The sequence below is a fragment of the Hyaena hyaena genome, unplaced genomic scaffold (assembly GCF_003009895.1).
Source record: "Hyaena hyaena isolate Hyena2069 unplaced genomic scaffold, ASM300989v1 scaffold_698, whole genome shotgun sequence".
NCBI lineage: Eukaryota > Metazoa > Chordata > Mammalia > Carnivora > Hyaenidae > Hyaena > Hyaena hyaena.
In genome coordinates this window covers 443131-469942 of record NW_024081330.1, presented here as the reverse complement: position 1 = coordinate 469942, position 26812 = coordinate 443131, and the positions used below count along the sequence as shown (strand labels likewise).

Sequence of the window (26812 nt, the reverse complement as noted above, 5' to 3'; positions counted from 1 at the left end):
CGTACAATTCGGGCATGGGGGCTATGGGCGGAATGTTCTGAATGCACTAGGTGAGCTGCCCTGAAAGTCCCGCTTATCTCCTCTTTTGATGCAAACAGACATAGCTAATCTGGAAGCTTATCCCAAACTAAAGTCCTTAAAAAATCTTCTTTGGCTTCGAGACTCAAAGAAGATTTTTTAAAAAATAGGAATCAGTTCTGCGAATCATGCGTGAGGTTGGCTGTCTTTTTACCCTGTTATCATCAGGCAATCGAAGATGTAAAAAGGGCACAAGAGGTGCAGGAGGGGAGGAGATGAGGGTATCTGAAGGGTTTTGCAAGGGAAAGCACACAGAGAGGAGAAGGAAATGGTCAGCATGAGTTCATTTTGGGGTTTCCGATATTTTTATAAAACGCAGCTTTGTCATGGAATCTGAACATTTCTTTTGCTGGACACAGGACTCATCACCACCAGGCTTTAAGCTGTGCCAATTAACCGTTACTGGGGCAGGAGGCCAGCAGCTAGGAGAAGCATTATAATTTCACGTTGCCACATCTTTGACTTACAGCCACGTGGCAGGAGGAAGAAGCACAACTTGAAATAAAGGAAATGGTCAACGGCTTAGAAACACTCTTGCTCTGAACATCGAGCTCTGAACCCTGGATAGAATGTGCTCCAGAGGACAACCACAGGAAACAGCCATGCCAGGGTTTTCCTTCCAAATTTGGGATCCCCGGAATGTCGGGAGGTAACGATTTAAATGAGAAAGCGGTTTAATGTGTTTTAAATGTCCATTAAAGCACTGTTTTAAGTAACCTGTCCTCTTGGGGAGCAAAGCATCTTCAGATGGTTATTTTGGGGAAAGCCTGTTCCCTCTCACAGGCTCTATCCAACCATGTCTGCCATTTTCAGAGACGATGGACATTTTAGCACATCCGGTTCCAAAATGATTGGGTGTTAGCCTCCCTTTTGTGGCTAGGTCATCGATCACAGGTGTCAGCCGGGCTAGAGAACAGTTTCAAAGTCATACACTTAGCACCCACCGAATTTCGGGCCAATTCTCACAGTCCACAAATGACTCTGAAGCAAGCAAGCCTCACCATCATGGTTCAGCGCACCCTGCTCTGAGAAAGGTCAGGAGCAGATTACAAAGGACCTCACTGATACAAAAGAGAGAGGAATTGCTGAACATTTCAGACACTGAGGAAGACCAAAGCGGCCTTTGTTCTGCCACATTCAAATGAGAACTTTTCAAGACCACAGATGAAAACAGGGAGCAAACAAGCAATGATTACTCTTTTGCATTCTTTTTTTTTAAACTTTCTTTTTAATAGAGCCTTGCATTGGTCAGTTCAAAAGTTAAATTCAGTATTATAAACCCTTAATAATAGCATTTCGAGAGGCAAGAGCAGCTCCAGCTGGGGAGAGAACATTTGTAAATTGTGGCAGCCACGGCTAATGCCATCACTGGTATGTGCGTGCATTCATGCTGGAAGCTGCTATCGAAAGGGAAATCAACAAACCAACAAAATCTGGGGTGTCTAAAGTTTCATCTAGTGCACTGACTGGAGGCGCTACAGTTTAATACAGCTGAGGTTTAGGGTCCCTCACACATCCTTCATCCAGAAAGGATGCACCACACATTCAAATACAATCCCATGATACGCCCTGATGGACTGGCCACAAAATGCACTCAAATGCAGTAGAGAACTACAAGATTGTCAGCAAGCAGTGCTCCAGAAAATGTTTCTAAGTCATGTCTAGTTTTAAATCTTTGGAATAAAACTGATTTTTTTTTAAATACCCTCCAACTAACATATACAGAATTGCCTCCGGCAAATGGGCAGATTTTATTTTATGTGTGTGTGTGTATGTGTGTGTGTGTGTTTTAGGGTGGTTTTTCTTTTTCTTTTCTTTGTTGTTGTTGTTGTTGGTTTTTGTTGTTGCTGTTGTTGTTGTTGCTGTTGTTTTGTTTTTTGGTCTAAATTGAAAAAAAGGAGAAAGAGAAAGAAAACTTTAAGGGCCAGACCTCAGAATGCCCAAGCGTCCAACTGGCAGCTACAGCATTTGTGATAAGGAGGCTCCTTTACCCTTAGACGAATAGTTTCAACATTTCAGTGAAATCAAAGGTTGCAGAAAGCTGAGAAACCAAATGCCAAGGATCTTGAAGGTTGCTGTCAGAAATGTGTTTGTGTTTCTTAGATTATTATTTCCTTTTAAAGACTTCAGTGTTGCATCCCAAATAGATATGGGGCGGCATTTTAACAGTCAATGAGTCAAACAGTCAAAGGAGGGCGGAAGGGGAGCCAGCTGGTATGAGGAAGCAGCAACCATGTGTGGACCAAACGCCATTTTTGTTTTTTAGACGTGTCTTGAAGGGATGGTCCCAGAATATACAAAATATACAATCTGTCCTAATAACCACCCCGCTTGCTTGCATAGGCCATTTAATGGTCCTAAAGGCAGTCTTTGGAGTTGAGGCCAGTGCCAGCTAGCTAAGAATGCGGGTAGATAGAGACCGATATTGGATGTTTGTGGGATGAAAGTGAGGAATGTAAACCCCCTTGGAGTCAGCTTGCGGAGTACATGTGAGGCCTCTGTTGATCCTGGGTGCTCTAGGTCACAAGTCATGGGGAGGGTGTCTAGCCAAAAAAGAATTAGAAATAGGTCTCTCCTTTTAGACAGACCATGAGAGAAACTTCTCGACCCTTTCCTTAAGCGTCCACCCTTCGTTCCCATAATGGCATTTTGAATCGTGTGTTTTAACAAGTGGGGGGATATGAGCTCAGTGGGTGTGAGAGAGGAAGATAGGATGATGTTTTCTGAAGTCACTAGCCTCGGGAGGCATCCTCAGTTTTCCCCACTCCTGGAAAGAGTGATATTTTTGGCTTTTGTCAGGTCAGAACCCAGAGTTAGGTTAAATATGCAGCTGCCCTTTGAGACTAGCGACATCTATGCTGAAAGTGGTTCTAGGGTGGCAATGACACACAGCACGGGGTTGGTCACTATGAGCTGAGGTCATGACGCCTCAAGGGGGATGAGAGAACTGTGATGTCCCATCTGATTGGCTGCTTCGAGAGCTGGACATCCAGGTGCCGAGAGAGTCCTGGAGAGGTTTAGTCCATGGAGAAAAGATAAAACATTTAAGCTTCCAAATAAGCTTTTCAAGTTTTCGTTAGCAAAAACAGAGAGATTAAAAAGAAAAAATCTAGCACTGGCAATAAGGTGAGGCTCAAGGGATATACTGTGATTTATCATCAAGGACTTTATTCTCTTGGCCACTTTGCAGTCATGCTAGAAGTTTCCAGAATCCCTAGTGCATATGGTGTGCAAGAGTCAAAAAGTAAGAAAAGAAAACTCCTCCCTTGAGAGTGAAGTTTAGAGAAATGCAGGCCAGAAAGGTGTAAGGTGTTATTCCAGAGTCTGCCGCCGCTAAGGCCGTTGGTATTGACTCGAAAGATCTCGATAGTACTAAGAAGAACCAAAACCGATCAACAGTTCTGTGAGGAAGTCAGACGCACGGAATAGTAGGACTTTTCACACACAAAGGACAAATAAACCAAGAGTTAATTTTGGCTACCAAACTGCAATTTGGTTTTCTAGGTCATTTTCCCCCAACTATTTAAAAAGAAACATTAGTGCTACACATATGCAACTTTAAGACGTTGTATTCTCCTATCAAGTTGCACTGAGAAGCAAGTTAAATAAGCCCCTCTTACTGCCGTCCACCTGCAGAGACGTCACATCCATTTTCTTTGATTTCCATTGGCAACAGCGGGAAATAATTCCAATAGTGCTGAAGTAAGCAGCCAGTCTGCCTTGCTGAGTTCACCTGGTTTCCTTCTTCTTCGTCTTCTACCATCTGGCAAGGGCAAGGCATAAAGAATAGACGTATATATTTTAAATATAGCTGAGTGCATGACTGTGCATGTGTGTGGGTCTATGTGAGTGCGTGTGTGTGTGTCTGTGTGTGTGTCTGCGTGTGTGTGTACACAGAGGTTTATACGTGAGAACTTTCTTCTGCGAGGCAATGGCTCCCCGCCTGAAGTCCAGCCCCCTGCCTCACGGCATTTCCTTCAGACAACGGCCGACGCCATGGCAACTCTGGCCTTTAGGGTTTTTAGATATGTCTCTTCATATGGAGGGCAAGATGGTCAGACCTGGAAAAACACCTAGGAAATATAAACAACAATAAGGATATAAGAGGGGTCCAGGTAACAATTTCCAGCACCCCTGAGAAAATGACTAACCCTACCTTAAAGGGAGCCGGTACAAATGTATTGAGAAATAAGGGAGTATGTAGGGAAGGTGGGCTCGAGGTCAGACTGCATGGGTTCAAATGCCAGCTCTTCCAATACCTGTGTGACTCTGAGCATGTTTACCTCTCTGTGCTTTAATTCTTCTTCAGTAAAATGGGGATAAATGTAGCATTTACCTCACAGGATGGTCTGGGGGATTAAACGAGACGATCCATGTAAAGTGCTTAGAATATAGCCTGGCACATAAGACCTCAGTGAATGTTAACTATTATCAAGGTTGCCATTATTAAAGAAGAAACTAATGTAAAAGTGCTTCAGAAACACGGGACATGACTGTATACAGGAAGCATGGCAAAAAATGATGAGCCTGTATCATTAATGGTAGAATTCTAACATCTCAACACCCAGATTTCAGTCTTGAGCTTTACAAGGAAAGCCCAGAAATGCTGCCTGTGATACCTACAGGTCTACACAGACACTCTATTATATAGTAAGTCAAGAACAAAAATGGAGAAGTAAGTTCAGATTTATTGAGAATGAGAGGACATGCAGGCCTGTGCTAGGTATTTCCCCTTTCCTCTGACACCAGCAACTTTATCTTCCCTTGGGTAGCCAAGTTTCTGCACTCCCAGGGGGGTGGAGCCGACCCTCTTCCTAAGACTAACACTATGGCTACAGTGGCCAACAATCACGTGCGCCATGAAGATTCATGAGAGCCAGTCCTGGAACGCTTGCTGAAACTATTGGAAGAGAAAAGCTCTTTTCCCACTGGGGCTGCTGAGCTACTGAGATTGAAGCTGGAGCTGCTGGTATCCATTTGGCCATGTGGGAAACAGCCTGCTTAAGAATGAAGTCAACAGAGGAAAATGGGCAGGATAAGAGAGAGAGAGAAAGAGTCCCAATGACAACATCTGAGACTCTGGATCCAGCCAAACCTAAAGACCAATCCAACTTTGGTCTTCTTAGTCAGTTGAGCTACCAAATACCCTTTGAGATTAAGAGCAGTCTGAGGCAGGTTTCTGTATCATGTAACTAATAGGGTGGGCATTTCCACATCCCTGCAGCCTACAGTCTAAGGTTCTGGCTAGAATCCCAGTGCAGTCAGCACTAAGACAGCAATCAGTCTTAGCTCTGAGTGTGTGCTCTCCCTCTGGATTCTTCTCTTGAAACTGGCCACTCTCTTACCTGTGAGAATATTCCCAGGCTCTCTCCTGAGGCCCAAGACATGCTCACAGTCCAACCTTCTTGTTAGGATGTTAGCAAGCTGCCCTGATCAGGTTAGCAAGATTTCCTGTTTGGGGCAGGGTTTCCCTGGTGTTTGTTCATCCTTTCAAACTAACAAACGAAAAACCCACCCTACCTTCTGTGTTGAGTTAACCCACTCTACCTGCTCTGTGTTGACTTCTTAAATAGGTACACATGCAGGATATAACCCCAAGGAAATGAAACAAAACAGAACAAAGGCGAAAATGAAAAACACGTAAAAATGGGGAAAGTACAGTAAAAATAATCTAATCCAATAAGGTATTGAATAATAATAATTCTGATTACACCCACTTATTTCTGGCACTAATTTAATATGAGCAAGATATTTGGATAATCCCTTAGGGTGCCATCTAAAGGGATTTAACTTACCATAAAACAGTGACAAATATTCCTTAAAAGTAAGTGTTTGATGTCACTGGTATACAGATTAGCAATACAGCCTACAGGGAATCCAGCAGTTAACTCCCAGGACTTTGTCCTATCCCGAGGGTATACTCAGTATTGACCACTGCCTGCTCTCTTTCTTCCCTCCCTCCCTCCTTGCCTTTCCTCCTTTCATTCTTCCCTCCTTTCCTTCAGCCCAACAGCCTAGAGAAAGAGGATCTCAGTTGGAAGTTCTTTTTGTAGGCGTTTAAAAAAAAGTTAACATCCTCAATAAGAACTCTACAAAGACGACGCCATTCTTGTCTCCACCTGCTGGGACAGTCACCAGAGGGAAGCGGAGCCAAAATGTGAACCCAAGTAGTGTGACTCCAGAGCCCATGCTCTAGCCACACCTGCTGTTAACACTAAGAACGGAGGGCTGAATTGTCAATTTAAGGAGTCTGTAGCAAGAAGAGTAATGGGTTTGCCCCCTGCCACGTGTCTACACCGAATCCCTGGAAGCTGTGAATACGCTAGGTTACGTGGCAACAGGGAAGTAAGATTGTGAATGGAATTAATTTGTTAATCAGCTGATTCTAAAACAGGGAGATTATTATGGATTATCTGGATAGGCCAATGTCATCTCGAATATCCTCAAAAATGGAAGAAGGAACTGAAAGAGAAAACAGAGAGATGGCACCACTCAAGAACTCAACACTTTGGAGGGGAAGGGACGAGTGAGTAGAGAAGAAATGTGGGCCACCCCCAGAAGCTGGAAAAGATGAGGAGATGGAGTCTCCCTAGAGCTTCTAGAAAAAGATGCAGCCCTGTTGACAGCTTGATTGTAGCCCGGTGTGACCTTGTAACCTACAGAAGGTTACCTGTAAGAGGGTGCCTATAAGAGAATGCATTTGTAAAGTTAAATAATGAACATACTAAATGTGTAGCAATTGGTAATGGCAGCAACTAGAAGATGAATCCAGAAGGATTCCTGACCATGTGCTCAGGCCTGAGTGGTGGGCACCTGTGAGAAAGCAGTAAGCAGAAGCACCAGGAGCCCTGGCCGTCTGAAAGAGGAACATGGCAACTGGAGATGGTGGCAGTAAAGGACAGGTCTTGCCTTCTGGACAAAGCCTCTTTCCTTTCTATAGCCTGAGAACCTAAGGGAAAATAGTATTCTTGATACAGGGCTTCATCTTAAGAAACAACTCAGTGATGCATGCATTCAGATGTTTATTCTGCTTTACCAGTTGCCTACTATGTGCTGGGTATCTAGCAATACATGCACAGGCATCTATCTTTACGCTTCAAGATCTTTCAGGGAACAAGGTGAGAAAACAAACCAAGTCTTTCACGTGAGAGGAAATGTAAGTGCACTCCCCCTGAATCAAACCAGCATCGTTATTCATGCAAATTCTTGTTAGTGTATGGTGCTTAGAATTCAGACAAGATCCCTCACCACTGGGGTTGTATTTAATTTCAATATACCAGCAAGATACTTAGTCGTGATTAATTTATACTTATTAATTTATACTTACTTAGAGCCACATAGGAATAGAAAAAGGTAATGCATAAACTCCCCATCTAGAAATGCAGAATCAAATAATTCTAAGGGTAATATACCCCCAGAGGGTATTTATGACTATACAACAGTCAGATGACCTTAAATAAGAAGGTCCTTAATGATTGAAATTTGTTCACTACAGGGAACTAGTCAAACTGCTATTGTCATTCTGCTTGCTTATGAAAAAGGCAGGGTAAAGTCATGTGGGCATTAAGCCAACAGCAACCCTCTAGGGCACTAAAGGGGCTGGATATGGGTTGGTATTTTTTACCACCTATAAGTGGGCTGACGCAAAGATCACAATGTTTCCTCTCCACTGCCCAAGATCTCCAAGGTACTGCGCTCATAGCAGTCTCTCTGAATTATAACTATGCTGAGTTGGCAGAACAATGGCCTATATATCACTGCTCGTGGAAACAGAGCCCTGTTTACCAGCACCAGTGGCCTTAGGCTGCATTGGCTGAGACACAAGGCTCACGCCTCTAGCAAGTGGTCACTCCACGGGCTATCCCGTTTAGTCTGATGGCAAGGAAGTGGCAGAGCCTCACGGCCTTCTCCCCCACCCCAAACCTAAGGCCAGAAGTCACAAAACCCAAAGTCTTCAGGGGCCGGGCAGATAAAGTAAACAAGCGCAATGGGCCAAGGACTATCGGATTCTACTTTTGATAAGGCACGGATATGAAGTGATGCTGCTCTTGTCTAAGAAGGGACAACTGAGCAAGCACGGATGCATGCTAACGGGTGGTCTGGCTTCACCTTGGGGCGCCCCAGGGTGTGGTGGGAACAGTGAGAAAGTAGAGGTCACATGGCCGTCACAAATGCATAGTGATGACTGTTTAGCTTCAGAAAATTATGGCCACATGGGAATGTGAGCCCAGGGTGACTGGATTTTCGGATTTTTCCGGACAAAGCCAGAGATGCAGACATTTTTGTGGCATCTGGTGATTTTAAATGTAATCAAAGCAAATAAACAAAGAAAAACTCATTTATTTTTTCAACCTACCCAACAGGCAAAACAAAAGTCTAAATTAAACTTGCTTTAGAGACAAGAAGCCCCCTTGCTAGCTTAGCCTCTAGAGTGGTCTGCTTTCTCAAAGCACAAGAGGCAGGAGGGAGGTTTCTTACACTTACCACTGTGGCACCAACGGGATTCGCAGTCCTGCTTTTCTACCTACAGACGCCCTCTTTTCTGAAGGTAAGAGTCCTCTTAGGAATGCCTGCTCCCCTGTCACGCTACACTTTCGTCTGCTTTGGGACCCCTCCGGTCCTCCATGCCACCTCCTGGACCTGCTCTATTTTTAGCACCAACTGCCACAGTTGAAATGTAAGATGCTGCCCGACGTGAGACGCTAAATGAGAATCCAACCCTTTATCCCTGACGTTGTTGAGAATGCACTGCTGAGAATGCCAATGCCACAGGACTTTGACACAGATCTCTCCTGAATCACAATCTCCCCCAAATACCATGTCATAAAACATGTACCATCTGCCCCGTGAACTTCTAGCTCTAGAAACCATACATTTTGGTGCAGAAAATAAAGACTAACCAAATTACCCATCTCTGACATCTCCTTCACTGAAATACCCAGTTGGCTTGCAGTATTTCTCTACAGAAATCATACAAATGGGCAGATTCAGTCCTAAGCTATCAACAGCTGTAAATTCCTTAAGTCAGTTGATCTAAAGAGAGGAATACTAACCCTGGCAATTTCCCAATAAGAATTGTTTTTCCATTTCTAAGGATGAACGCAATCTGTAAGGCACAATTTCTGAGTGCCTTACCATTCTTCAGGGATGGGCATCTTTGGCGTATGGTTACTACCACGAGACTGTGACAACTCACAGAGGATTCATCTTCACCCCAGTTGATACCATCCTCTCCCTCAAAGAGCTGTGGGCAAAGAGCCACCCCATGTGCAGCTTCTTTATTAGCAGCCAGGACTAGAGAGAAATGAACTTGAGATGGCAGTGGAGGGAAGATGTCAAATAAGAAACATTACTGAAGTATAATCTGTGGAAAAGCAGCCGATTCACATAAATTCAGGAGGCCTTGGTGGTAAGGGATAGAAACTAAAAATCAGGTTGTGTTCTTGGGTAACAGAAGAGAGATCCGAGGGAATGAAGGACAATAGCTTTGTAAAGTGGACTTCCTTGGCCCTGGGCTGGGAGGTTATCTCTGGACTCCAGGAGGCATGGGGGCTTTATTTAGTTCTTAAAGAATGAAGATAAGAGGAAAATAGCCTCTTCAGGAAGAAGGGGGAAAAAGGAGGAAAAACATGAATGCTCCTTTATAAGCATCTTAAAGGAGCACCAAGCCAACTGGCCACCCATGAGAGCTGGCCACTGCTCCCCTGCTCTCCACATCACACACAGACACACACACAGACACACACACACACACACACACACACACACGACTACAGAGGAAGGCCTGGCGCGGGGAGGTGCCAGCACAGGCGCGGGGAGGCAGGATGTGAAAGCGATCGCATTTCCTCCCACGGAGAGCCAGGCCTCCACGGACATCCTGCACACCCCTCTTGCCATCCTGCGGGCTGGGGAACCCTGAGGCTTTCAGGGCTTTTATCGTATTAGGAGCATTTTTCTCATCATAACTGAGACCTTTAGTATTGCATTAAAAAGATGGTTAATTTTCTTAAGCTTCCTTTTAAACACAGAAATAGGATTAGAAGGATAACATGCTCAGATGCAAGCCCATTATTTGATTATGTCTAAACCTAATCCTGCCTTCACCTTGGCCTGCAAAGTCTCCATTTTGGGGTTTATTGGTTGATAATGCCAAGGCTGTCAGATACTATTACTTGTGTAGTATCTGTTGCTACGTGCTCCTTCTTCCACTATCAAATGCTGAAGGTTTGAAATTGAATTATAGGATAAGTTCTCAAAGCCTCGCCATCTTTTAGACTTTAGTGCCTATTTTCAAAGGAGAAAGAATGAATCCTGGCCCCCAAAGAATGGGGACCTCTCTCCAGTAAATTCATTTCTAATAACGCTTCCGAGGAGAGCCTTGTGAGTAACCTTCTTTCCGTTAAGCAGGCTTTCTATTCTTTCATGTTATTAAGAGTGAGGAAAACTGGTATTGATGTTAATAAAAAGATCAGAAGAAGCAGCTACAGGTGACCATTCTCTAGCCTATTACTTTTCATATTACAGTAAAATTATCTGTCACATCATCTCCTTGAGAGTAGGAACTGTGTCTTTTTGCCATTCAGCGACTAACAGGATTCCTGGCTCAAAGCTGGCATTCACTAAGTACCTGTGTCACTGGACCAAGAATCCAGATGATCTCTTGATTCTACCCTGGAAGGCACCCTCATCTCCCTGGTTTTCCCAGTGGCAAAGTAAAAGGCATTCCCAAGCCCGAGTCTCTGGGACAGAGGGGTGGGATAACCCCAGAAGCATATGGGCAGTCCACCCCCCAACCCACCTCACCTTCTCCCCTCCCCATCCCGGAAGCTTCTATGTTTCTTTACCTGTCGCAGTGGTTGCATTTAAAGGGCTTTGCACCTGTGTGTTTCCTGTAGTGCCTCGTGAGCTCATCGCTTCGTGCAAAACGCCATTCACACCCTTCCCATGAGCACTTATAAGGCTTCTCACCTGCAAGAAGAGAGGGAACAATCATGGTCAACAACAGGAACAAACTGGCCACACACCCAATCGCGTTCTGCTGCCCATCCATTGTGCTGGAAAAGGGCTGTGGAAGTCACTCCTGAAAGACTACATTGCCTAATACACGGTGTCACTTTTGCTTTATCTCCTGGTGTGTTGTTGTTGCCGTTGCTGTTGTTGTTTTTAACCTTCAAAAGTGGTTTCACAGGATCCTCTAATCTGGAGCTGCCATTTCAGTTCACAGAGTCAGAGCATTTCCTTCAACTGGTGAGGGATCAATTTTTATTTATTTTCTATTCCCTGGAGCACTTTGACCCCCACTGTCCAAGCAGAAAGGAAATGTGCTATTTTCATCTGAACCACAAATGCTTCTAATTCTATTTTTCTCCAGAACCTACAGTAATTTACCATTTCAGCCTTTTTAGCCTTCTCCCTCCTCTTCCCTCCCCCCACAAACTGGAGCCAGGGCCTTGACTGACAAGGCAAACAGCTCAGGTCTCCCAGAACCACGGTGCCTTCCAGTAAACGGGAGTGGATGGACAGTCCGAAGAAAGGGCTACAGTTTGAGAGTAAGACAAAAATCACTTGACGATTCCTGGCATTTATGTAAAATACAGTCACAGAGTCCTATTTACGAAGCCCATAACTTAATGGCTCCAGAGCTTTCATAGTAGAGAGAGATACAGAGTATTACAAAATATTTTTAAAGCCAATTTGTAGAGCAAGGTTTTAGCCACAGTGAAGCTGCTTATAAGTATGAAATTCGAGCTCCTTGTGCTCAAGTGACCTTTTTGCACAGTAAATACAGATGGAGGGATATGTAAGAGAAAGTACATGATTTTTCCTTAGACCCTCTTTTTTTTTCTTTAACCCATCAAACGTCTGTCACCAAACATGGCAAATATTTACCCTTCCAACTGTATGGTGGGCTGGTTCTGATTTTTCAGAAGAAAAATAATCTTAAAAACCCCACGAAATCATGAGAAGTACGGAGCCCTCCTAACTGAGAGGCAGGGTAGCACGATGGTCATGAGCTCTGGGGTCGACCTTCGAGGGCTCAGCTTCCCATGCTCCCCCCAACTGTTTAGCCTTGGGCAAGCTGATAAACCTGTCTGTGCCTCTGTCTTTCTAGAGATAATAACAGTATGTACCTCAAAGTGTTTGAAGAGCATCCCTTAATATACCTATGTTTTATATGTTAATTAGTACAGTGTCTGACACACTTAATATTGACGTAACTGTTAAATATTACAAATCGCCAAAGCCACAACTTCAGGATACACACACGGGTGCCAAAGTAGTACTATGGCTACCCCATTATATCTTTATTTTTAATAGCTAGACCTTCACTAGGCAGTGCTTAAGGAGACATTGCCCAGGTACTATACTTGACCCACTTTCTTCTTTCCACCTTTCTCCTTCCCTTTAAGCCTGACTACAAAGTGTTCACAATTCTTTATTTGTATCACCTGGAATTGAACCAAACATGATTGAAAATTTTATTTCATTAAATCGATGCCCTAGTGAGCCACGGCTCTGTAAGGCCCATAGAGAAGAGGAATGAGAAACACGGGCACTTCTTTTAAAGGGAACCAAGAGAACATGAAGGACGGCTTGAAGCACAGGAGGAAACCCATTCAGTTTTGGAAACCAGGAAAAAAAAAAATCACTGAGCAATGCTCAAAGTTCACCTTCTGAATCCTTAAAGCCAAAATTTTAGAAAATTGTACCTGCTGAAAGAGAAGGTAGCAGAATGGGGGTATCAAATCAACTTTGGGGTTAGCACACTTGGAATCCGAGTTCATTACAGACCCTATGCCTCAGTGTCCTTCTCTGTCAAATGGGGCTGAGCTTCCCATGTTTGTTATGAGGTTTAAATATGTTGTCGAGTAGAAGACACATATCCTGAAGCCTGACACGAGGTAAATATTCAATCGATTTCAACTTCTTTTCCTCCCACATTCACCTGTGTTCTCAGGAGCTGTCTAACGGCCGTCACCCAAAACTTCCAGAGCTCAGGCTCCAGACAGCTGAGTTGGGAATCACTCTGGGCAACCTCAAGATTGGAAAGTAGTGTTTTTTTAAGTTCTAAATATTTTCTCAGTATATTGATGGAGAATGCACCAGGAAAATGGAACGTTCTTTAGATCTACTCAGAATGAGTGAAACGCTGAAGGGGAAATAAGAGACCCCAGTTGGAGAGAGGTGTGCCGGCATCATTTACTTAATGTGATTGATTACCAACCGGGCTCCGTTACTTCAAGGAAATCTGGTACAAACAAACAAAGGAGAATGAGACACCAAACGTATTAGAAATTCACAATGCCCTCCACCCCAATGCCCTCAAATGCAAGTAAAACTGGAGTTTCCTGGAACCCAGGGGAACTAAACACACCCCAAATGCAACAAGGCATCTGGAAATCCCGTGACATTCTACAGCACCAAGCAGAGACATACTGTCCCTAAAATCAATGCCACAATCGGACTAACCCATCCATCATAAGGCAACCACATTTTGAAGGACGCATGAAGGACAGAGAGAAAATGGAGGTTCAAGTGGATGTCTTTGGGTATTTTTCAAAAAATTATTACTTCAAACTGTTTGGTTTTCCTCTTGGTGAATTTTTAAAAATAGGTTTCATTTTATTTTGACAAATAATATCAAGGATTTAGTCACTTTCTAGAAAAAAAATGTAGACTTTTAATTAATTCTGGCACAAAATTAACTATCCTATCCAGTAGCTACTTCAGTGTCCCTTTAGCCAGTGTATAGACAGAGTAACTACAGAGAGTTTGACTTGGCTTTGGATTGTATCACTTAACGTACTTTCCAGCTTGCACCCGGAATAAGCCCCTTTGTGCCCTGCTAAGTTTAGCCAAGTTATAACACAGTGCTTCATCAAGCTCTTTTTCCAGTGTCTGATTCATTTACCTACAGGTTGCCACTTCTGCAAATATGCAATAATATGAAATTTACAGTAACCAAGAAAGAACTCAACCAAATGAAGAAGCCGTGCCTGCTACAGTGCAGAGTTCAGAAATCAGAGGAGCAAAAATAAATAAATAAATAAATAAAATTAAAGAATCGGGAACAAGACTTCATATTTAGGGCTCAGAAAGAGGGGTTAGGCTGGCCTCATTTCTGGGTTCTGTACTGGCTTTGGTAAGGCAACATCTACTTGAAAGGTAGCAGTGAAAATCCTCTGTCAGTACTTGGCATGGCCACGATTACACCTCCCTGGACCCCAGCATCCATTGCTTAATCTCGGGGTTGGGGCGGCGGTGAGACAGTGGGGGAGGCGGGGAAGTGAACTACCTATATCCACAATGCATTAGTTTTCATCCGAACAGCCTACATAAAGATTTCTGTGCATTTCATCAAAAGCTTGGGTTTCTTTCTTTATAAAAGAACAGCTTTCTTTCTAAAAGAAAGGAAGAAAGGAAGAGAAAGGGGCCAGAGGGAGGGAGGAAAGGAGAAAGAAAGTAAGGAAGGAGGAAAAAAAGAGAAAAGGGTCGTTCAGTTGTAACTGGAGCAGACTTCATCCAAAATCAGCTTATCTCCTTCATCCTGCCCTCTCTTTCACTTTCCTCCTCTCCCTGCTCCAATCCAGGCACTACTCAGGGTAGAAAACAGAAAATGGCATGCCCCTTGCACAGCGCTCTATGGTATGGCACTCCGCTAATGCCCGCCACCCAGCTCACTGCAACTCAACAGTGATAAAAAAAATGTCCGGGAGGGGTCCATATGAGACAGGCAGATGGAGAGAGGCTTAAAACATGAGGACCCAGGTCTGGAAGGAGTATGTGGATGAAGGTGGGCTGTAGCTGGATGGATGAGGGAGCGTGCCCGTGCCTGCACAGCTCGCAGGGCCACAGGCGGAGACTCGGCCAGAACCTCCTGAACTGCAGGGGGAATATCAAGATCTACTTTTCCTATCTGGAAATTAGCCCCAGGAGACGTGTTTCCCTCAGAGGTGACAGTAGGTCTAATCAGGTGTAAATGGATTTATAGCCATACGAGGGCTCTTAAGGAGAGCTAAGGATGCTTGAGAAACAGGACTTGACATTTAGCAAGGTTGAATCATGGCAAGAATTCATGCTCTCCCACAGAATGGCCTCTGAAATGGAATGTGGGCAAAACCAGTATGGCACTTTTTTTTTTTTAGTTTCTTACAGAGTAACTCTCTACATCACGATCATCAAATGTGATTGGTCAAAATGCACATAAATACTTTTAAGCATGCACCTCCAGTATAAGTAGGTTTATTCATGAATTATATAAGTACACTGATGTCCTAATACATTAGGATATGATAAAATATGCATTCGCTATAGAAACTAAAAAGAAGGAGAGTGAATTAACTATAAATGGGAGGTATGCATCTTTCTTCCTGTACTCAAAAAGACTATGCTGCACACCCTACTTTAGAGACCATTGGCCCATAGATACATGGGAGCAGTGTGGCTCCCAGCCCCCTGGTCTCGGTGCTTCCATATTCAGTCTCCGCAGCCCATCCTGCCTACAACAGTCAGAGACATCCTTTGAAAATATAAATCAGAGCAGGTGGGTCATTTACAGGGGATTTTAGTCTTTATGTTTCCATACAATTGGTTTCTCTGGCATCCCCTGTGCATTCGAAAACACTCTATGAAACATTCTACACACAGATTTCACCAGACTGCCACAGACGTTCATGACCCAAACAAGGTTAAGAAGAAATTAAAGTATAAATGCTGCACTGGCTTCCTGTCATTCTCAGAATCCAAGTCAAAAGCGTGGGCAGCCCTGTAGTATAGACGCCACATATCTGGCCCCTTTCTAATCTCATCTCCTACCCCCATCTCGGGGCTCTTGCACTTACTAAACCCTCTGGCTGGAATACTTGCTCCCTCATGCCATTTAGGCCCCTGCGCCAGTGTCTCTCCCTCTGAGAGACCTACCCTCACCATCCTCCATGGAACAGCAGATTGTCACCTTCTCTGCTCAGTCACTCTGAAGTTAGGTTGCCTATTGTTTGTGTATATTATTGTCTGCCTCCGCTACTAGAGCGTAAGTTTTGGGCAGGCACCTGTTTGGTTCTCTGTGATACAACAACACTAAGGCAGGGCCTGGCTCAATCCTGTAGAATACAGTGAATGAATACGGCATCCTGAGCCACAACAAAGAACCAAGTGCACACAGAGGGGCAGGCAGCCTGTGTGATTTCAGTCCCTGTCTTTCTATATATTGAACTGGCCTAAGAGTAGAAAATGTTCGTTTGCTGGCCAATCCTCTACTCCAGGGACTCAAGTATGGAACTACAGTGGATTAAGTATTCCCTCACCATCAAAGGTCATTCTTCTTCTCTATCTGCCTGAGCCTAAAGAAAGGCATATCCTGAAAATCTCCCCGTAATATTCCTCTCACACCTGGGACCACAGACGCCTGAGCAACAGCCCCTCTGGGAAGCCAAGTGCGTCATTTTATGGAACTCATTTGTAAAGGTTCTCACTGAATACGTGTTTGGGAGAGCATAAGTGATATGTCAAATGTATTGCACCCTACATTTGCCTTTAAGATATAGATTGTAGAATAAAATTTGAACATTTCAGAATCTTGCATTCCAGGTTGAAAATCCCTTGAAAATAAACATCGTTAATGCAAATTTTCTGCATTCATTTCCTGATCTGCAAATTTTCAAGTTCCTAATCCGATTCCTAGAGAGACTAAGACCTTGACATGCCCAGATTTCTGTTAAAACTAATTTTATCTACTGCTTTTTACTTTTTAGAAAGCGTTACTAGATTTCTGTTATCTGGGCATGTCAAGGTCCTAGTCTCCTTAGAACTTGGATTAGAAACTTGAAATTTTGCAGACCAGGAAATGAAAAAGGAAAATGGAAAGGAGGAAGAATATTTCGTAATGGGTTTATATTGCCACTGAGTACATCTAGAGGAAATCAGCAAAGACCCATCAATTGCTTTCACATCACACTCGGCGGCACTAGAGAATTTAAGCCACCTGGGGAATAAAGACACCGAGCGAGAAAATGTCACTAAGCTTTCTTAACACTGGAGAAAGAGTAAGCAGTAAACATCACTCCACAGCTTGGCAATCCCTTCTCAGGGTATATGAGCAGCAAATAAAAAAAACCCATTATTAACTCTGCTTTGGAAAACTGGCTCAGAGTTTTTACCTTCCAGCTGAATCTTCAATATTTTCTTTTTCCAAGGTATTTTAGATCAGGTGATTGTTGGAAAATGAGAGCAGGCTTTCTTTTCCAGAACTTGAAAAGCATTTCTAACCACAACATAAAAGAAAATGTGTACTCATTTATTCAGGTTCCATGTGGGGTTTTTCATTCATCCATTACTTGCTCACCCAAAGCTATAAGGTGCTAGGACCTGAGTGGTTAACTCTGCATCAGGCAGTGGTTGCTGCACCGAGCACACATTTCCTTTTTTTGTTGTTCATAAAACAACTAACAAAACAATAACTGACTGACGTTAGGATAAATCTTTACAGCCTGGATCACCACCTTAAAATGACCGTTTAAAATGTATAATCTAAAATTTAAACCACACCCTCAGTTAGAAAGAGGTCCTACTTCAGCGCATGGAGAGAGACAAGAACGAATTCTGACATCACCCCACAACTACTGACATCTTGTTTGGTGTCCGGGACAACAGTCACTAGCCCCATGTGGTTCTGAGCCCTTGAAATGTGGCTAAGGTGACCTCAGGAATTGAACTTATAATTTAATTTTAATTAAAATTTAGAAACTGAAACAAAAAGCATAATTTATACTCTTGTTTGGGTAGGACTAACTACATTTAGCTTTAACCATGGAAAATTTAGCATATAGATTTAAATATGCTGTAAGTATATGTAATACACCCTGGATATCAAAGATTTGGTTTTAAAAAAGAATGTAAAATATGTCTTATTAATTTTTTTCATATTGACTTTATATTGAAATGATCAAATTTTGGATATATTGGTTTAGGTAAAATATTATTGTCAAAATTAATTTTACCTATTCCTTTTCACTTTTTAAAAATACGGCTACTAGAAAAATTTAAATTATATACATGGCTTGCTTTCTATTTTAGACAGCACTGGTTTAAAATATATTTTCTATGTGGAAACTCCACTGTCACCTCAAGCACAAGGATTCAGCCTTCCTAAACTTCTCCCCATGCCCAGCCCAAAAAGCTTGTTATCACCTTGCCTTCCAGATCCGTGAACCCTAGCTGGCATTATCTCCAAAACACCTCATCTCTGTCCACAGCTGAGCAGGCAAGGTCAAATACCTAGACTAAAGTCTCATTCACCGATGATGAAACTACAGTGTCTTCAGCGTGACAAGTTGGATTCAATCTACATTAATTGTTGGCTCAAATCTGTACTGAGCAATGACACTGCTGGAGATTAAAGAAAAGCACAGATCTCTGTAGTAGAGGATTCCCATGTGGGGAAGCCCCATACACACATAAAAACAACCCAAGACCCGTGTGTTTGACAAATACGTGTGAATGACATGTGGAGGAGAGAACCCTGAAGACCCTGTAGGAACGTTCGGGTAGCCACGGCTGACGCCTTGATGAGACTTGAATCCTTGCTCTACTAGAGAAAAATGGACTCATTACCAAGAACAAGGATGAGTCATCAAAACCAGATTCTTCTAGTTCCACCTTTGCTGCCTAATAGCAGTGTGGCCGTGTAGGGTCAGTAAACTTCTTCAGGTTTTAGTGCTTTTAACTGTATAGGGAAGGAATATGAAAAAAATCTGCCCTCCTCCCCTTCTAGTTATGAAGATTTGATGGCATTTACTCTATGGAAGTGACTGGTCAATTACAAAGTCCCAAACGCATGAAAGGTGTTATCATGATGATGGGGATATCAGAAGGGAGCGTACAGGGCGTGGAGGCCAGAGAAGGCTGTGGGCGCAAGGGCTTCTCCAATGAGACTTAAACTAGAGCACAAGCATCACTTCTCAGACCCACCTTACCTTGTGAAGCACAGCCAGGAAATACACAGGATTAAAATCTTTGGGGGCTAGATTCCATTTTTAATGACTTAACTTTTACCAAAAAGTTTCTTTGGAAGGAAAGATTCTTGGTGAATTTGTTTGAAATGTTGGAGGAAGACAGGGTTGGTCATGAAAACTGGCAACTATCCCAGATGCTGGAATAAGTATAGCTGTTGGCAATTGCAGTTTTTTCAATGTGCAGCCTGTGATTCCAATATACGTGTTTCAGAAACCGTAGCGTGTTTCTCTTAGGCCAAGGGGTATCATAATAGCCTCAAAGTCAAATCGAATCTTTATTTAATTTGAAACATAGGCAGTGTTCTAATATTTTTAGTGGGCTCATACCCTCCCCCCAAAAACCAAAATAAAATCCCACAAGTCTTAAGATAGGAATTACTGTAATTCTCAAAAGACTGTAAACTCACTCCAAAATTTAGATTTCAACACTCATACCTAAAGTTATAGGTTCTCAAGTCATAAAACAGGTAAGCATGACTATGCAGTTCCCTCCATGCTTTTCTCACACTGAGATTTGTTTATTTATTTTTTTGCATTTTTGCATTTTTTTCTTACTTGGCTTCATTCTTTTTTGTCTTTGTTGTGTTAATTTTTAAAATTATTTTTATCAGCTTTTGTAGAGATAAATTCAAAGCAAGTTTAACATCAACTTAGAAACTTAAGTACATTTTGGTGATTACCAAAGTTACAAAAAGTTAAAGGCTAGATATAAACTAAATTTGAAGAGAAAAGTTAAAACATTTATCTTTTATCCTGTGAAGATGATGACCCCGTGTGAATTTATTAAAAATGAATTTATAGAACACTTATTTCACTTAGTAGTAAAGGTACTATTCTGTAAGCCAATTTCCCACAATTCAATTTGATGTATTTAGATAGGAACATGATTGTTTAAAAATATGAAGTTTAAACTCAGGGACAATCTTTGGTTTGGTCCGAAAAGATGGTCATATTGCAGAGGACATACGCAGGCACAGCCTAAGACCACCACAGTGACCAAACTACTAATTTTTGAATCACTTTTAAAAATTAAGAATTTGTAAATGAAGAGAAAGAAATGTTATTTTTGCTCTGTACATGTTCCAAGTTTAGTTAATATCCTAAGTTATCAACAAGCCACTCAGAAAGTGACATCTCTAAAGCAGATGAGGTCCCTCAGAAGTAAGCCAATAACGGGTGACAACCCTTCCCCCAAAGATCCAGTTCATTGCAGAGGTTGGCGACTCAGGTGTACAACTCCAAATGCGTATTGCAAGGAACTGAGTCTTCTGCGTGGAGGGTAGTAATGAGGGAAAGCACAAATGTGGAGCGGGAGGAAAGGCGGGTGTACCTGACAGCTCCTGGGGACGACTGAGGTCATTGTGTGAGGACTATACCTGGAGGTGATGGAAACGGGGTGCATGGAGGTCCAGGATAGGTGGGGGGGGGGGTAAGGGGAGGCTGAAACAAACCTCATGAGACCCAGGACCCATGGCAGCCATCAACTGGCACGTATCACAGTAGTTGATCATCTATATCGTCCTGAGCACACTGAAGTTTTTACTAACTAAAAATTGGAAAATATAAGCCCAAATCATTTACTATTAGGATTAAAGTTAACTTTCTGGTACACATTTGATAAATATGGAAAGAAATACACCAATGGTCTAGAAAACCCATGGGAGTGAAAAATCCAAAAACCACCTCGATTGGATTTTGGAAGCTAGCAAATGATTGCTTGCAGCATGTTGAATTTGTTCTGATTACGCTAAAGCTAATATTAATTGTTATTCCCTGATTACATAAATGCAGATGGTGGAGAAGAAGTGACCCAAGCATATGATTATTTTATAAGGCAATCTGCCCTAAAATTAAAAAGAAAAAGAAAGGTAACTTTATCAGTCTTCAAGAAGCACAAATTGGGTAATTTACATAGAGATGATAAAGAGATGGGCCCTCCCCTGGACCGGCTACGATTAAAGTATGGATCTAATTCTCCAGAGATTTTTAGAGGTAAATATTAAATCAGCCAAGCTTTAAAACATCAATTTGTCTGCCTAACTCTCTTCCAAGATGATCAAACACTGTTTTTCAGAGACTGAACTTCCTCATTAGCTAAGGCAACCCAAATATGTACCTCACCCGAGTATGAAATATAAGAAAAGGGTAACTCAAAAGGGAAATTTAAGTGTCTTATTTTGACAAATAATAACCTAAGACAGATGCTCTTCACATACCACTGCCTATGTGCTTAAAAAAGATGTCCACAAAACCATCTCACTTATTTTTCTACCCTAATCTACCCACTACTCCTTACATAAACCCCTCACTCTCCATCATCCTCCACTCAGCCCTCCCCAGCCTGTCCCACTTACTAGAACGTCCTCCACTCAGAATGTATCTGTCTTCCACATGTCACCCCAGCCTAAAGTAGTTCTCCTGCTTAGAAACCTAAAGTATTGTCAGAGTTTTCATTCTTTGGCTACTTACTACATCCTATGAGATATTTAATTTCTTACGTCTTGATCCCTCGCTCTGCTTTCCCTGCCCACATTACATAGAAAGTGCTTTTCACATTGGGAGGCCTTACACCTCCATTTCAATAAATGGGATTAAGAATCCATTGCGTGTCCAGGAAAGGGGCTAGATGATTCTCACTTGCTTCTGTGTCATCATCCGCAATGTCTAGCACAGGCTCAGGCACATCATACAGAATCAATACAAGGCTTGCTAATTAACAGACTGAAGATCAATCAAAAATTAACAGCACAAAAAGCTGTTACCACCTTGCCTTCCAGATTCAAAACCTCTAACATACATCATCTCTGAACTACCTCATCTCTGTCCATGGGTGAGCAAGCAGAGTCAAATGTCTAGCCTTCTGGTCTCATTCACTGATGGTGAAAATACAGCCTCTTTAATGGGACAAGTTGGATTCAATCGACATTAATTGTTGGTCTAATACATACTGAGCAATGACAGTGCTGGAGATTTAAGGCAAAAGCAAAGGGTCTCTGCACTGGAGGAGTACCCAGGTGGGGAAGCCCCATGGGTGCATACAAACACGAGGCCTGGCATATCTGGTAAATGTGTGTGCGGGAACATGTGGAGGACGGAAGCCCCAGTGCTCTGCAGGAACACGATGACAGGCATCTCAGGGAGAAGGAACAGCGTGTGCAAAGGCAAGAGACGAGAGAGAGTGGTTTGTCATAGCTGAGGTAAAGGACGAGTTTATAAGGAGGAATTTCAAGAATGGCTGAAGAGGTGGTAAGAGCCAGACCTTGTGGGGCCTTGATGACAAGTTATCACCCCAGGAGACAGACGACTGCCTTGGGGTCAGAACCCATGTCTCTGCGTATCTGTATCCTCAGAGCCTAGCCCAACGTGGGGCATTGGTACTTTGAAAAGCACACCTCTGGGAAGTGATTCTGTACCAACTCTGGTAGAGTTGGGTGCTCCTTCCTCTCTGTTCCCATAACTTCCTTTAAGAGTCGCATCATATTGTTTGAATAATTCTCCACATGCTGTAGCCTCATAAAACCAAACGGTTCCTTCATGGACAGAGACCAGGCTTATTGACTTTAGCGTTTCTAATACTCAGAATGCTGAAGACATGTCAAAGACCCTCGATTAACCGGACTGAGTGAACATGCGCATGTTACTCGTCCTTCTTCAAAGCTTCTTTAAACACTGCAACCTAGATCCTCCTACATGCTCTTTCTGCTGCTCTGTAATATGAATAATTAGGAAGAAAACACAATGACTGAAGCCACCCATGGAATCTACATTCACACACACACACACACACACACACGACATCCCCCCCAAATCTGCAAACAATTCAGCACAAACATATTGACACCCACATATATAGAAACACCCCCACACAATCTGTCAGCCTACATACCTCTAACCTGAAACAGCCTTAATTTTGTCTGTGCTAAACTCACAGCCACAAAATACTTTCTCTTTATTCTTCTCCTTAATTTTGATCCCGGGAAAAATGACAAGGCAATGTGACTTTATTCTCTGGGGGGGGGGGGGGGGGGGGGGGGGGAGTGCAAGAAAGATTAAGATGTGGTTATTCTGACACTATAAGCTTGCTCTCTCTAGTTATTAGTTTCCCATTCACTTCGTATTATTCCAGTAATGGACTATTCTCATAAAATGCAAAATGTAAATTAAGTTTCCATTCAAAACTTCTGGCATTCCACAGGAACCTAGTTCTCATGCAGTTATTTTGATTTTGCAATGTGCCACCAATGAGAATATACTACAGTTTTTCCCTTACCATGTTATACATTTGGAGTTTCAGAACTCAGGTACCTGTTTCATGTTCAAATGCCTGCATTACAAGCTAAAAAGAAACGATTCTTAAGACAGAGAGCTTAGCACAACTGCCACCTAACTTTCTATATTCATTCTCCCTTTCTCTATGAGAGAACCCCCAAATTTTAGTTGGGCTCATTGCTACCCAGGATAAAAACTGCTTTCCAGCTCCTTTGCAGTAGTCTGTTGACATATGACTAAGTTCTGGCTGATGAGATGTGAGTGGAAGTGACAAGTGCAATTTCAAGCTGTACTTTTAAAGGTCGGGACATCGTCTCCTCTTCCCATTTTCAAAACTGCCTCGTGAAAACTAGGTTCCCGGAAAGCAGGCCTGGTGGTGGCCATCTTGAATTGTGTGGACACAGGCAATTCCTGAAGGACAGAAACTCTAGGGATGGGGGACAAACAGGAGAGAAGGAGTCTGGGCTGCTGACAACTTCTCTGAGAACAGCTGTCTGGGATTCTCGGTTTTTATGTGAAGGAGCAAAAAATCGTATATCTTTTTTAGCCCCTACTAGCTTGGATCTCTATTATACATAGCTTCATTTATGTTCTTAATAATTCAAAGGGTAACAGAAACTGACGAATGAAAACAATACCTGCCTAAATGGCCCATTCTTGCAGTATAAACATTACTTCATTTCTCAATCACGTCTTTTACTCAGAAAGGTTACCAGAGCTCCTGTAAATGGTGTCTCATGTGTACAAGTACAGTTTAGTAGAACACACACACATGCACATGCACACATGACTCACAGTCAGGAGACCTGGGTTCTAGTCCCCGTTCTCACTACGTAGTATATGATCTTAGGAAAGTTACAAACTCTTTGAGTCTCACTTTCCTCCTCTGCAAAATGGAGCTAACCGCCTCTTCGATGTTGGCCTTACAGGACTATTGTGAAGTATGACGAGAGATAATATCTGGGTTAATGCTCTGTATATTGTAAAGCACTTATAGGTGTGGTGATTATTAAAATTTTCCGAACAAAAATCCTCCTTTATGCAAGGTGGCTCATAAAAACACCTTGTGCCTGAACAGACTTTCCTAGTGAATAAATGGCCTGCTGTCACTGTTCTTAGTCAAGAGGAGCAGAGATCTGTGTTCTGGACTTAGGAGCAGAGTGTCTCCTGGGGCTGGCCTTCCACTAATTCAATACCCCAAGCCTCAGTGTCTCAACGGGCAACACGTCATTGATTAGAAAGCGAAAGAGTTTAGACCAAACAGCACAAACCCAACACCACATATAGAAAGGTAGCCCAACGCCCATGTACCAATAAAATATGGTATGTATCTCACCATGCCTCATATACCATGCACTAAAATATATTTGGCTTTTTCTGCTGGAGATATAGATGGCAGAATCAAACCATGATGAGATGTCTATATTTTCCTTCCTCACAGAGATATACATAGTGTAGACAGCTGAATGTGAGAGAAAGACACAAAATGTCATACACAAACTGGACAATAAATGTATCTTTTCAGAGGAAGCACCTTGAATGACCATCCTGAGCCAACACTGTGGCCCAATCAAGCCATCCTCAATTAATGATAGTGTTTTACAAATCCTGGGGCAATGGGCTCTTGGGCAATATTTAGCGAGCTCTCCTTATGCGCTGGGCACTATAGGAAACTAAGGACTTTATGTATGTTCTCTCCTTTAATCCTCTCAAGAGTCCTACGAGATACATCCTCCCCAGTCTACAGATGAGAAAACTGAGAGCCAGAGAAAAGAGCCACTCACCAAGTTCTCCAGCTTATAAGTGGTCCAGTCAAGATTTAAACTCAGGCAGCTGCACCTTCAGTCCACAGGCTTAACCACCACCTCACTCTGACTCTTACTGAAATGCCAGCAATTAAAATAGAATAAATGTTTACATTCCCCTTGGAAACATTTTCTGATAAAGTGAATCTTTCAAGCGGAAAGAATGTCAAAAATATTTAGGTGCACCCATATAATAGCTGTTGTAACTTTTTAAAAGTGAGGAAGTGAGGGAATGTAACCTATTGAGACTAGAAGCCAAGGGTGTGGAGTGCAACTCCCTCCTCCTCCCCCAGATCCATCTTGAGCTCTCAGAACAGTGCTACACACTACAGGATGTCTGTGTGGGATACGTAGTTGAATGTCCTCAGAAAAGAATACCACAGATCAACCTTACCAGTGGTGTTCCACGTAATTCCCTTCACTTTCTCAAAACCCATCTGTTTAGCCTGACACAGCCTTAGATAACTGAAAATGGAAACCCCTCCAAGGCCAAAAGCAAAGCCAAGGCTTCCACACCTCCAGCTGCCTGAGAGCCCTGCAGGGCAGAGTGTAAAGTGAAGAAGGCCCAGTGTTGGGCTATGTCTTCTACTCCTTAGCAGGGGTGAGTTTCTCTACTCCTCTGCCACCTCCTCTCCCACACCTACCCCGGATGCCCAGATGTCTCACGGAGATAGAGAGTCACAGTGTGGCTGGAGAATCAAGCAGGGCTAGATGACAAGGGCTTAAAGATGAGCTCTGTCCAGGGGCGCCTGGGTGGCTTAGTCGGTTAAGCGTCCGACTTTCGCTTAGGTCATGATCTCGCGGTTTGTGGGTTCGAGCCCCGCGTCGGGCTCTGTGCTGACTGCCAGCCCAGAGCCTGGAGCCTGTTTCAGAGTCTGTGTCTCCCTCTCTCTCTGACCCTCCCCTGCTCACGCTGTCTCTCTCTCTCTCTCTCTCCTAGAAATAGATAAAACATTAAAAAAAGTTAAAAAAAAAAAAAAAAAAAGATGAGCTCTGTCGAATCTGGTGGCCGCCAGCCACACGTAGCTCCTGAGCGCCTGAAATGTGGGCAATCTGAACTGTCATGTGTTTTGAATGTAAAATACACACTGAATGTCAAAGACTTAGTATGAAAAAAAAAGGATGTAAGATTGCTCATTAACAATTGTTTATATTGATTACATGTTGAAATAAGCCTGGATATATTGAGGTAAAGTCTAGTATTAAAGTAATTAATTAGTACAACTAAATAATAAATGAATAATTAATAAAGGAAATAAACTAATGGAAATAAATAAAGCTGTTCAAAATTTTATATGTAAGTATACACATGGTTCACATTATTTATTTCTATTGGGCAGTGATTTTATAGGCCACATTTAAGATTTAGACTTTATAACTATGGCGGCCATTGTGAACTTTTAAGCCGAGGCACAACATGATTAGATGTGAATTCTCAGAGTATCACTCTGGCTATAAAATGGAGAATGGGCTGTAGAGGGAAATGAGCTGATGTGAGAGGACTTCCGAGAGACAGAAGACAGTGGCTGAAGTGCAGATGGCATTGCCCCTAGCAGCAGAAAGGGAGAGAAGTGGACGAATATAAAACATGCTTAGAAAGTAGTGCCAAAAAGATATGGATACTGACTGAATAAGGGGAAAAGGAAAAGA

General features: G+C 42.7%; 1 protein-coding gene across 1 annotated transcript in view; it reads right to left on the bottom strand.

Moving 5' to 3' along the window:
* Window positions 1-1926: 1926 nt before the first annotated feature.
* KLF7 (Kruppel like factor 7) overlaps window positions 1927-26812 on the bottom strand; it is an 85484-nt gene continuing 60598 nt past the window's right edge. The window contains exons 3-4 of the mRNA XM_039217481.1: window positions 10923-11046; window positions 1927-4151 (exon numbers count right to left, since the gene is read on the bottom strand). Of these exons, the coding sequence (XP_039073412.1) occupies window positions 4100-4151; window positions 10923-11046 (176 nt within the window). The 3' untranslated portion in view covers window positions 1927-4099. The remainder of the gene's footprint in view (window positions 4152-10922; window positions 11047-26812) is intronic.